The sequence below is a fragment of the Schistocerca nitens genome, chromosome 5, assembly GCF_023898315.1.
Source record: "Schistocerca nitens isolate TAMUIC-IGC-003100 chromosome 5, iqSchNite1.1, whole genome shotgun sequence".
Taxonomy (NCBI): Eukaryota; Metazoa; Arthropoda; class Insecta; order Orthoptera; family Acrididae; genus Schistocerca; species Schistocerca nitens.
The window spans coordinates 290,902,505-290,915,378 of NC_064618.1; the positions used below are offsets into that span (position 1 = coordinate 290,902,505).

A 12,874-nucleotide genomic window follows, 5' to 3' on the forward strand; every position below is an offset into this window, starting at 1 on the left:
AAGGGTGCCCTCCTTCCTCAGTACCATCTAGGACTGGAGCAGCTGCATCACATTTCCTACCAGGGATTCAAAATACTCTCATCATGCCCAGAAATGTGAAATGCCCTCCCTGTACCCTTCCCAAAGAAGTATTTTCCTGCCCACCCAATATACGCAATATTCTTGTCCATCTCCATTCCATCCCCGCTCCCAACCCTTTCCCCCATGGCTCATAGCCTGCAATAGATTTGAGAAGTGAGTTTCTCCTGCCTAAAGGGGACATTGCCTTGAAAATGGTGGGATGTTCTCCCGCCAAAATATCAGCAGTCACTGAAAGTGTTACCTGACTGAATTCCTGGAAGTTATTCGAATGCAATAGACCTAGTTGCATGAAGGTATCTTCTACTTTGTCAGAGGTAGTGCCATCTGTGAAAGCAGCCATGTGATATACCAACTTGGCTACGAAAGCAGTGTGGTATTCTACAGTATTATGACCACTAACAAACTATCAATCGGCATGAATGCTCATCACCTAGCTATTGCCAAGAGACAGGTGGGCTACCAATTTACCAAGCATGCCACTCCGTGCAATGTGCAGTACATGTATGAATGTGTGTGTGTGTGTGTGTGTGTGTGTGTGTGTGTGTGTGTGTGTGTGTGTGTTTGGATGGGTGAGTGGGTCTTTTTTCTACATCTGAAGAAGAACTTTGTCTTATAGCTTAGTCTACTTTTAAACATGCTTGAAATTTTCCTGGTGCCCCCTCTGTGAGGTGAGTAGCGATATACACTATTGCACATAGTTGTTATTCCATCCCAGGTTATCCATTGCCTTTTATTCCAAATTGCGTGAAGAGGCAATTCAAGATTGATTGCCTTATTAAATTATAAATTTCCTAGTATTCATGATTTTCATGTCAGTCGACAGTTCTTTGTACCACAATATTCTACTGTAGAAGTTGTAAATGATACAAAAACTGCTTCTACGTATAACTGCTCAATTCTTGGTAACTTGTATGTGAAATTAATTTGGCTCTGCATAATAAGTTAATATTGTGCATCATTTCATATTGTATGGAATTTCAAGAAAATGGGAGCTACAATGAAAAAATATGTGAATTATAAATGAATTATTTACTTATTTCAATAGCACTTAATTCACTTTTCAATGTTACAGAGGAAACCTTTTAGCAGAGAAGACATCATCCACTTTACTCTTTGCCCATGAATTTTTAATTGGTTGCACTTGCTTGTTTTTAACAGCCTTTGTATATTTGCTTACATGTGCTATTATGTTGCCTAATTTGCTTTATGGTGCATGCTTCATATTTATGACCTTCCTTTTTGCAATATATGTGTTGCGAATTCCTGAAAAACAGTCTTTGTGCTTGTGATTAATATTACAGCATATACATTAATGTAATTTTCCTCTATGATATATGCTTATTAAGTGCTGTTGCCTTTTTATGCCCTGTGGTAGTCTCTCATGGCCTGTCTGTGGCATTGTTGTTGTTGATGCATCATGAATACACTAGCATCTTTGAAACGGACTGCATAGATGCAAGTATCTCGTCATGCACCCAGATTAAAGGAAAATAGTCTTTCACTAGGTACTGGACAAGTGCATAATGAGTGTATCACGAATGAGACAATCAGTATAAGGCTCTCTGTATTTTTCATTTTTACACAGAAATTTTCAGTCTCTAGTGAGCCCCTGTAGTTGTGGTATCCTGTCTTTGTTACCTTGGTGTATCTTGTAAAGTGCTGGAAAAACTTATTCCTGGCTACTGCTTTGTGCATTTGGCTATCAAAATAATAATTTATTAATAGAAATTTTGTAGTACTTAATTAAAATATAAAGATAATGTGTGGCAATGTAGTTCATAGTTCACTTGCACTAATCTAACTTTGAACACTAGTCTAGTTGTGAATACAGTGAACACTGACTAACATAATTAGTATAATGTCCAATTCAGTTATTTTTGTGTTGATTATAGACATGGTCTTGATGCAGTCTTGAGATAATGTAGATACTCTAGATAATGAATGAGCAGAGCTGTGCATCAGCTTCTACCTGCATTAGTCAGAGGGGTGTCCACTTGGGAAATATATATGTGATATAAGGCAGAAGCATGACATAGTCTGTGTTGTGTGCATCCTCTTTGACATGTAGCAAGAACTATGTTGCACCTTTCTGGAAGCTGACCTTGCTGTGTGGCACCTTTTCTCTGTCTTCTGGTGGACGCAGCACAATCCTCTACATATTCTTGACCGTAGCTTCATTTCCTTCTTGAGATAGGATCTTGTACCTCTTTACCTTGTTTATTGAACATGTAAATCTTTCTACAAGTTTTTAGTTGCTATTTGTTCTTTGCTAATCAGTTTTTCACTGTTGCTACAGCCCTTGTGCTTGCTGATACCTGTTTACATGTGGTTGTACTAAAAGAGATCTAGTGAATTTGTTACCATTAGATCTGATATATTTCTATCATGATTGGGCTTCTGAACTATATGGTACAGGCATTTAGTATTCTTTTGTAAGATGTTATCATGCCAACAACTTACATAACTGTACTGCCTTCCCAAATTAACTGCTGGATGATTAAATTCCCCTACTCTGATGACAGTTTGATTGGGCAAAATGTATACTAGCAAGCTGAGGGTTTCTCTAAAGTTTTCACTTACATCTAGGGTGAGTCTTGTTGTCAATAGAAATATCTAGTTTTAAGTTTATGCCCATTCCTGATAATGAATATTGTCCAAATTCTCTTACATGTAGCCTCAGTTTCTATCTCAGTGAATTAAAGCTTCTTGTCTACTGTGCCACTTACATCACTTCAATTACTCACAAACCTACTCTTTTGATATACAGTTTAATTTACCCAAAAAAAATCTCCCAGCTGTCAATTTTGGATTTACTGTACCTATTATTGTGTGAGCTTCACTGTTTTTAAGAGTGTTTCAAATGCTAACAGTTTATTGCAAATGTTTCAGCAGCTAATCACTTTGATTTTAATAATTTCAGTTTTGTGGTGCATTCCTTGGATCTTACAATAATCCGCATAGCTCCAGCATGCTGGATATAATGGGACAACAATCATTTTAGATTGTGATGCAAAAGGAGACAGCCAGAGTTGCAACTAGAATGGATCTTTCTTTAGTCGGTGACTGGTTTTGGGCTATGCCCATTCTCAAAACAGTCAATATTTGCCAAGTAAAATGTCTATCCAAAATAGCAGTAAATACAGTGGGCACACATATGTATTGTCCCAGCTAATATCCTAATGTTCTGATTACAGTGAACTCTGGAACACTGACTAACGTAATTAATAGAATGTCCAGTTCAGTTATTTCCCCTGGTGGCTAGACATGCAGTCTTGAGATATTGTAGATAGTCCAGATGCTGACTAGCATTAGTAGGAAACCATATGCATATGTACTCATTTTATTTACTGCAATTTTGGATGGACATTTTACTTGGCAGACATTGGTTTGTTTGAGAGTGGACATAGCCCAAAACTGATTGCCATTTTAGTTGCAACTCTGGCTGTCCTTTTCTGCATCACTTACACTGATTATTCATGGTCTTCTAGAGCTATCATTTTTTGGACTGGTTTTGGAGTTGCCTGATCTGAAAAGCCTTTATGTGCATCCTGCACACAGTTGGATACCTGACATACTTGACTAGCAGCTTGTGAAGTGTAGTATGCCTTTAACCAGGTCAGAAGGGCACCTACAGTTCTCAACTCCATAGTTCAAGACTGGAAAGATGCAACCTAGCTTTTCACAGAACCTTTAAAGTCACTGATTCAGGCCTTCCATTTGACTCAGAAGCAGGGGGTAACATAGAGTTCTTTGAACAATGCTGCAGATTGTGAGCTTTGTTGAAATTCTGTTAGAAAGGCTGATCTAGATTGATCCAAATACAGCTCCAAAGCCAAGATGGTAGGCATTGTTTTTTTCTGTGCACCTCAATCAGTACTTTTCTCTCTCAGTGGCTGCAAGAACAGCCTCTTCGACATGCAGACTAAGTGCACAAAATAGTACTTCCATTTCCCTAAGAGGTGCCTTATTGCCACACATTCGAACCTGCAGTGATTAACAGATCCCTAACCATTTTAGTATGCTACTCCTGATGCAAGATGCAGCAGGCATCCCAGAAATATGTCTCACAGTCTCCATTTAGTGGGAAATAACATGTCAAACTTGTTGGTTAGATGAATGGGTTCATGCCTTAATTTCTTCCTGGACCATGCCAATAATGTGCAAGACCCCTGGACCCACCACTAATATGCCTCTTAGTCAAACAGATGAGTGGTGATAGATTCTGTGCTTCCTGTAGGGGAGACAGTAACCATAGGATGGAACTGTACTTGAGGTACCTTTGGTATCTCTGGTATGTGTGACTCTGTAGTCCTCCCACTGCACCCATCTGCAGTAGCTACCAGTCAGTCAACAGCAGTCAGGCCAATTACCAGCTGCTTAAAAACACCAACTAAGCAACTCACTTGCCCCATGCCCAGTACAGCACTCACAGTGGGATTGCATTTTGACTGGTGCAGTCTATTACAGAACTATAAAGAAATAACTTTAAACTAAGCTTGTTGGTTCTCTAAATATTTTATGCTGCAAGGCTTAAAAGTTCCCTTTTGACCTGAAGAAATAACACCCAACAAAATGATTTCTGTTATAACAAAAAGAAAACACCTAGGATAAAGTTATTGATTCCCTGAAGCTACCCAGACCTTCGAGTCTTAAACTTTTGTTTCTTGATGTTATACTAAATAAGAAGCTCATGTAAGAAACTTGAAAACAGTGGTAGTTTATGACAGTATACGCTGCTGCTAAAGCTAGAAACTAAAAAGAATGTGACATGTCAATTATAATATCAACAAAACACAATTTTACATTGCAGCTGTGGATTTCATAGTAGCAATGTTTACATTGTAACTGTACTCTTTCTTAAAACAAACTGGTCAATGAAAGGAAAAAATAGAAGTACTGCACTAATTATGTAAATTGTTACACATATCCTAGAAAATAGGTTAAGAAAAGACAAACCTATGTTTATAGCATTTGTAGACTTAGAGAAAGCTTTTGACAGTGTTGACTGGAATACTTTCTTTCAAAATTCTAAATGTGGCAGGGGTAAAATACAGGGAGTGAAAGGCTACTTACAATTTGTATTGAAGTCAGATGGCTGTTATAAGAGTTGAGGGACAGGAAAGGGAAGCAGTGGTTGAGAAGGGAGTGAGATTAGATTAGATTAGATTAGATTAATACTAGTTCCATGGATCATGAATACGATATTTCATAATGATGTGGAACGAGTCGAATTTTCCAATACATGACATAATTAGGTTAATTTAACAACATGCTTAAGTTAATATAACAACTTTATTTTATTGCGTTTTTTTGTTTTTCTTTATTTTTTATTTTTATTTTTTTTATTTATTTTTTTAATATTTTTTTGTTTTTTTTTTTTCTTAATTTATATCTAAAAATTCCTCTATGGAGTAGAAGGAGTTGTCATTCAGAAATTCTTTTAATTTTTTCTTAAATACTTGTTGGTTATCTGTCAGACTTTTGATACTATTTGGTAAGTGACCAAAGACTTTCGTGCCAGTATAATTCACCCCTTTCTGTGCCAAAGTTAGATTTAATCTTGAATAGTGAAGATCATCCTTTCTCCTAGTATTGTAGTTATGCACACTGCTATTACTTTTGAATTGGGTTTGGTTGTTAATAACAAATTTCATAAGAGAGTATATATACTGAGAAGCTACTGTGAATATCCCTAGATCCTTAAATAAATGTCTGCAGGATGATCTTGGGTGGACTCCAGCTATTATTCTGATTACACGCTTTTGTGCAATAAATACTTTATTCCTCAGTGATGAATTACCCCAAAATATGATGCCATATGAAAGCAATGAGTGAAAATAGGCGTAGTAAGCTAATTTACTAAGATGTTTATCACCAAAATTTGCAATGACCCTTATTGCATAAGTAGCTGAACTCAAACGTTTCAGCAGATCATCAATGTGTTTCTTCCAATTTAATCTTTCATCAATGGACACACCTAAAAATTTGGAATATTCTACCTTAGCTATATGCTTCTGATTAAGGTCTATATTTATTAATGGCGTCATACCATTCACTGTACGGAACTGTATGTACTGTGTCTTATCAAAATTCAGTGAGAGTCCGTTTACAAGGAACCACTTAGTAATTTTCTGAAAGACAGTATTGACAATTTCATCAGTTAATTCTTGTTTGTCAGGTGTGATTACTATACTTGTATCATCAGCAAAGAGAACTAACTTTGCCTCTTCATGAATATAGAATGGCAAGTCATTAATATATAATAAGAACAACAAAGGACCCAAGACTGACCCTTGTGGAACCCCATTCTTGATAGTTCCCCAGTTTGAGGAATGTGCTGATCTTTGCATGTTACGAGAACTACTTATTTCGACTTTCTGCACTCTTCCAGTTAGGTTCGAATTAAACCATTTGTGCACTGTCCCACTCATGCCACAATACTTGAGCTTGTCTAGCAGAATTTCATGATTTACACAATCAAAAGCCTTTGAGAGATCACAAAAAATCCCAATGGGTGGTGTTCGGTTATTCAGATCATTCAAAATTTGACTGGTGAAAGCATATATGGCATTTTCTGTTGAAAAACCTTTCTGGAAACCAAACTGACATTTTGTTAGTACTTCATTTTTACAGATATGTGAAGCTACTCTTGAATACATTACTTTCTCAAAAATTTTGGATAAAGCTGTTAGAAGGGAGATTGGACGGTAATTGTTGACATCAGATCTATCCCCCTTTTTATGCAAAGGTATAACAATAGCATATTTCAGTCTATCAGGGAAAATGCCCTGTTCCAGAGAGCTATTACACAGGTGGCTGAGAATCTTACTTATCTGTTGAGAACAAGCTTTTAGTATTTTGCTGGAAATGCCATCAATTCCATGTGAGTTTTTGCTTTTAAGCAAGTTTATTATTTTCCTAATTTCAGAGGGAGAAGTGGGTGAGATTTCAATTGTATCAAATTGCATAGGTATGGCCTCTTCCATTAACAGCCTAGCATCTTCTAATGAACACCTGGATCCTACTATATCCACAACATTTAGAAAATGATTATTAAAAATATTTTCAACTTCTGACTTTTTGTTCGTAAAGTTTTCATTCAATTTTATGGTAATACTGTCTTCCTCTGCTCTTGGTTGACCTGTTTCTCTTTTAATAATATTCCAAATTGTTTTAATTTTATTATCAGAGTTGCTGATTTCAGACATGATACACATACTCCTGGATTTTTTAATAACTTTTCTTAATATAACACAGTAGTTTTTATAATTTTTGATAGTTTCTGGGTCACTACTCTTTCTTGCTGTCAGATACATTTCCCTTTTCCGGTTACAAGATATTTTTATACCCTTAGTAAGCCATGGTTTGTTACAAGGTTTCTTACGAGTATATTTAACTATTTTCTTGGGGAAGCAGTTTTCAAATGCATTTACAAAAATGTCATGAAATAAATTATATTTTAAATTGGCATCAGGTTCACGGTACACCTCATCCCAGTCTAACTGCTGTAGGCTTTCCCTGAAATTTGCAATTGTTAAATCGTTGACTGGACGTACTACTTTGGAGGACTGTTTAGTATTGCTGAATGGAGCTATGTCATATATTGTAACTAGCTGTGCACCATGATCAGAAATACCATTCTCAACAGACTGAGCATTTATCTGGTTAAACTTATCTTGGTTGCAGCCTAACCCTGATGTTATTCAATATGTGTATTGAGCAAACAGTAAAGGAAACAAAAGAAAAATTTGGAATAGGAATTGAAGTTCAGGGAGAAGAAATAAAAACTTTGAGGTGTACTGATGACATTGTAATTCTGTCAGAGACAGCAAAGGACTGAGAAGAGCAGTTGAATGGAATGGACAGTGTCTTCAAAGGAAGATATAAGATGAACATCAATAAAAGCAAAATGAGGATAATGGAATGTAGTCAAATTAAATCAGATGATACTGAGGGAATTAGATTAGAAAATGGGACAGTTAAAGTAGTAGATGAATTTGGGCAGCAAAATAACTGATGATTGTCGAAGTAGAGAGGATATAAAATGTAGACTGGCAATGGCAAGCAAAACGTTTCTGAAAAAGATAAATTTGTTAACATTGTCAGGAAGTCTTTTCTGAAAGTATTTGTGTGGAGCATAGCCACATATGGAAATTAAACATGGACAATAAACAGATTAGACAAGAAGAGAATTGAAACTTTTGAAATGTAGTGCGACAGAAGGATGCTGAAGGTTAGATGGGTAGATCATGTAACTAATGGGGAGGTACTGAACAGAATTGGGGAGAAGAGGAAGTTGCGGCACAACTTGACCAGAAAAAGGGATCCGCTGGTAGGATACATTCTGAGGGATCAAGGGATCACCAATTTAGTACTGGAGGAAAGTGTGGAGGGTGAAAATTGTGGAGGGAGACCAAGAGATGAATATGGTAAGAAGATTCAGAAGGATGTATGTTCCAGTAGTCATCAGAGATGAAGAGGCTTGCATAGGACAGAGAAGCATGGAGAGTTGCATCAGCCAGTCTTTGAACTGAAGATCACAACAACAGAAACAACAATTTTCAAAAGTCAATTTTACTCCTGACATTTGTAAATGCACAACTATAACTTGCAAGCATTGATTTAATATTCAGTATGTTGTGTGTGGCACTCATAAGCTACTGTATGAGGCAGCTTAGTGGTAAGACATTGGACTCATTTCCTGGAAGTCAGCAGTTCAAATCCCCATGCAGCCATCGAAATGTAGGTTTTCTGTGATTTTCCTGTGTCACTTAAAGTGAATTCTGGGATGTTTCCTTTGAAAGGGCAGGCTTGGTTTCCTTCCAGTTCCTTATCCATCGCAAGCTTGTGCTCCATCTGTGTTAACGCCTCTGTTGTTAGGACATTAAATCCTAATCTGTTTTCCTTTTTTTCTGTCTACAAATGGTATATATATCTCTGAATACCTTACTGAAGCATATCAGTGGTAAAAATATGCCACAGCTCCCAATATTTTGAGATGATCACTGTTGTATTCTGACATAGATACAACATTTGTAGTCTTCTCACAATATTAATTTGATTGTTTGTGTTGCAGAGGCAGGTCCTGTAAGTACTAACCTTAAACCTGTAGCAGTTTATGCTACTGTATCTAACGAAGATCATCATTTTATATTTGACTTGAATGTAAGGTACGTATAAATGGCAGAAGAAATTGTTGATTTCAAAAATTAGATATATTTGAGTTTTTCCTTGTTTTAATTTTGCATTTGTTATCTCTTTCACTACAAGCACCCATTTTATTAAAATTTCTGTGTTTTGCTTTATTGGACAAAACTGTAGACTACAAGAGTTATAAATTGAGTACCTTCTCTATAGTTTGCTTATTTTATTTGGCCCAGTTGTTTCAGTTTTATTTCTTATTATTAGATGGTCTTCTTCCATTATACATGGTGTTAGTCTAAAATTGATCGCAACTCTTTTAAAGTAAATTATTCCTTCATACTGAAAGTAGTTTGAGAACACTGTATCCATAAAAATATGATAATATAACTCAAAATAAATTCACTGTTTGAGATATTCCTTGACACATTTTTTTGGAAGATACATATTGTGTATGTTTATTTGATAAAACAGTAGCTTACACAGACTTAGAAATTACTATAGCAATACATTAATTGGTTTCAGTGCTATTCTTTATGCACCAGATGGAACTATGACAAAAATAGACCTTTGGGATAATGGTTCTGGAGCAGATGAAGTGAAAAATGATGGTACTTACAGTCGTTTTCTGGCAATTGTCTCCATGACTGGGAGATACACTCTGAAATTCAAAGCAGTTGGGACATACAGGACAACAGTTGAAGGTAGTGCTTTCTCTCACGTTAATATGTTATAAACTTGTATTTTTTAAATTACTTGCTATTGTAAAGGTGTAAAATCAGAAGATTCAGTATCCAATTACTGAAAGACAAGCTACATTTATTAAATACTGATATTATAACAATTTATTTATTTATTTTTTTTCCATCAGTCTACTGACTGGTTTGATGCGGCCCACCACGAATTCCTTTCCTGTGCTAACCTCTTCATCTCAGAGTAGCACTTGCAACCTATGTCCTCAATTATTTGCTTGACATATTCCAATCTCTGTCTTCCTCTACAGTTTTTGTCTTCTACAGCTCCCTCTAGTACCATGGAAGTCATTCCCTCATGTCTTAGCAGATGTCCTATCATCCAGTCCCTTCTCCTTATCAGTGTTTTCCACATATTCCTTTCCTCTCCGATTCTGCGTAGAACCTCCTCATTCCTTACCTTATCAGTCCACCTAATTTTCAACATTCGTCTATAGCATCACATCTCAAATGCTTCGATTCTCTTCTGTTCCAGTTTTCCCACAGTCCATGTTTCACTACCATACAATGCTGTACTCCAGACGTACATCCTCAGAAATTTCTTCCTCAAATTAAGGCCGGTATTTGATATTAGTAGACTTCTCTTGGCCAGAAATGCCTTTTTTGCCATAGCGAGTCTGCTTTTGATGTCCTCCTTGCTCTGTCCGTCATTGGTTATTTTACTGCCTAGGTAGCAGAATTCCTTAACTTCATTGACTTCGTGACCATCAATTCTGATATTAAGTTTCTTGCTGTTCTCATTTCTACTACTTCTCAGTACCTTCATCTTTCTCTGATTTACTCTCAAACCATACTGTGTACTCATTAGACTGTTCATTCTGTTCAGCAGATCATTTAATTCTTCTTCACTTTCACTCAGGATAGCAAAGTCATCAGCCAATCGTATCATTGATATCCTTTCACCTTGTATTTTAATTCCACTCCTGAACCTTTCTTTTATTTCCATCATTGCTTCCTCGAAGTACAGATTGAAGAGTAGGGGCGAAAGGCTACAGCCTTGTCTTACACCCTTCTTAATACGAGCACTTCGTTCTTGATCATCCACTCTTATTATTCCCTCTTGGTTGTTGTACATATCATATATGACCCGTCTCTCCCTATAGCTTACCCCTACTTTTTTCAGAATCTCGAACAGCTTGCACCAAACTACACTGCTGGAAAAAAAGAGAAATTAGTACATCTGGAAAAATGATGTTGATTTTGATCCGGTGATGGCATATGCCACCTGGGGGATAGTAGATGCTCTGTAGTGGTTTCAGTGTCATCTGCCAACAGACAATATAATGGTGTAGCTACCGGAACACCATCTGTGTCTGCCCTTTAATAAGGAATGCTCACAGCCAGAAGGCAAAGTGCAGTGCAAATGCATGAAGCATGCCATGGAGAATCACTTGTGCTTCCAACAGCCTACTGGATGAGTTTGAAAGGTGTCAAATTGTGGCTTTCCAAGTGGTGGAATGCTCCTTTTAGAAAATTTCCACACAAGCTGGATGTGCTGCATCCGTTGTGCAACAATGCCGGTATCAATGGTCACATGAATGTTCTCAGACTCACAGATGTAGTTCCAGATGCCCACACAAAACAGACACCTGCCAGGGTCGTCATATTATAAGGGCAGCAGTGGCAGATTGTACAGCCACTACATTACAGGTAAGAGGGCTTGTGAGCCTACACATGTCAACATGAACTGTTGTGAACTGGTTATCAGCAGTGGGACTATGGGCATCCCCATCTCTTGCCTATCTTCCATTCACATCACAGCATTGTCATGCACAGCTCAACTGGTGCTGTCAGAGGATCACGTGGAGGATGGAATGACACACCGTAATCTTCAGCGATGAAAGCAGATTCTGCCTGCACACAAATGATGGTTGTCTGCACATATGATATAGAACAGATGAGCGCTATCTCACAGAGTGTATTCATCCAAGACATACTGGTCCCACCCCAAGCCTTATGGTCTGGGGTGTGATACGCTACAACTCTCGTTCACCTTTGATGTTTCTGTAGGGGACACTAACCAGCACTCGATACATGTAAAATGTTGTTATTCCCTTTCTATTGCCATTATTGCAACAAGAAGGTGATGTGTTGTTCCAACAGGATAGTGCCCACCCACACACTGCCTGTGAAATTCAACATGCTCTGCAAGATGTGCAGCAACTTTCCTGGCCATCACAACCTCCATACTTGTTTACAGTTGTGCACATATGAAGTATGATGGGACAAGAAATGACTCGTGTGACTTGTCAATGAATCCCAGGATAGTATTCACCATCTATACAATTGACTGGACATCAGTCACAGTCACTGCCTACATTGCCACCCATGGAGGCTACACCATGTACTAATATGGGCGTTTCAGCATGAATCAGTACCCTGTACCTCAGAACCACTTGTGTTATTGATCTGTGAATATAATCATTTCATGAGTACATATGCACTGTTGCAAGAATAAATCTTGAGTGAATTGGAATGGTGTACTAATTTATTTTCTGGCAGTGTATTCTGTAAACGCACAAAAATTGCTACATTTCACATTTTTATCTGTTTTATATACTTTTTCTTATTGTGGTTTCTCCTTACATCAGTAACACAGTAAACTCTGAAAACCAAAATTATGAATGGAGTTTAGTTTGCTTGCTCATTAAGATACTTTACTGTTAATGTTTGATCTGAACAGTAAGTTAAATAAGTAACACTCGTACTTTTGTTTGAAATACTGTCATTGTAAAACACACTGTAAATAATTATGTAAATGTTACATTTATACAAATTGGAATATTATTCTAAATTATTAGTTGTTAATATTGAGAACCTGAACTGGAAGTCAAATGTTACATATCTTAAATGCCTCAGCTGCGCAACTTTTGCATTACAGAAAATATCATATTTTGGAG

At 37.0% G+C, this 12,874-nt stretch overlaps 1 protein-coding gene across 1 annotated transcript in view; it reads left to right on the forward strand.

Moving 5' to 3' along the window:
• LOC126260406 (calcium-activated chloride channel regulator 1-like) overlaps positions 1 to 12,874 on the forward strand; it is a 186,093-nt gene that overhangs the window by 142,700 nt on the left and 30,519 nt on the right. Inside the window, exons 9-10 of the mRNA XM_049957733.1 lie at positions 9,158 to 9,251; positions 9,748 to 9,926. Of these exons, the coding sequence (XP_049813690.1) occupies positions 9,158 to 9,251; positions 9,748 to 9,926 (273 nt within the window). The remainder of the gene's footprint in view (positions 1 to 9,157; positions 9,252 to 9,747; positions 9,927 to 12,874) is intronic.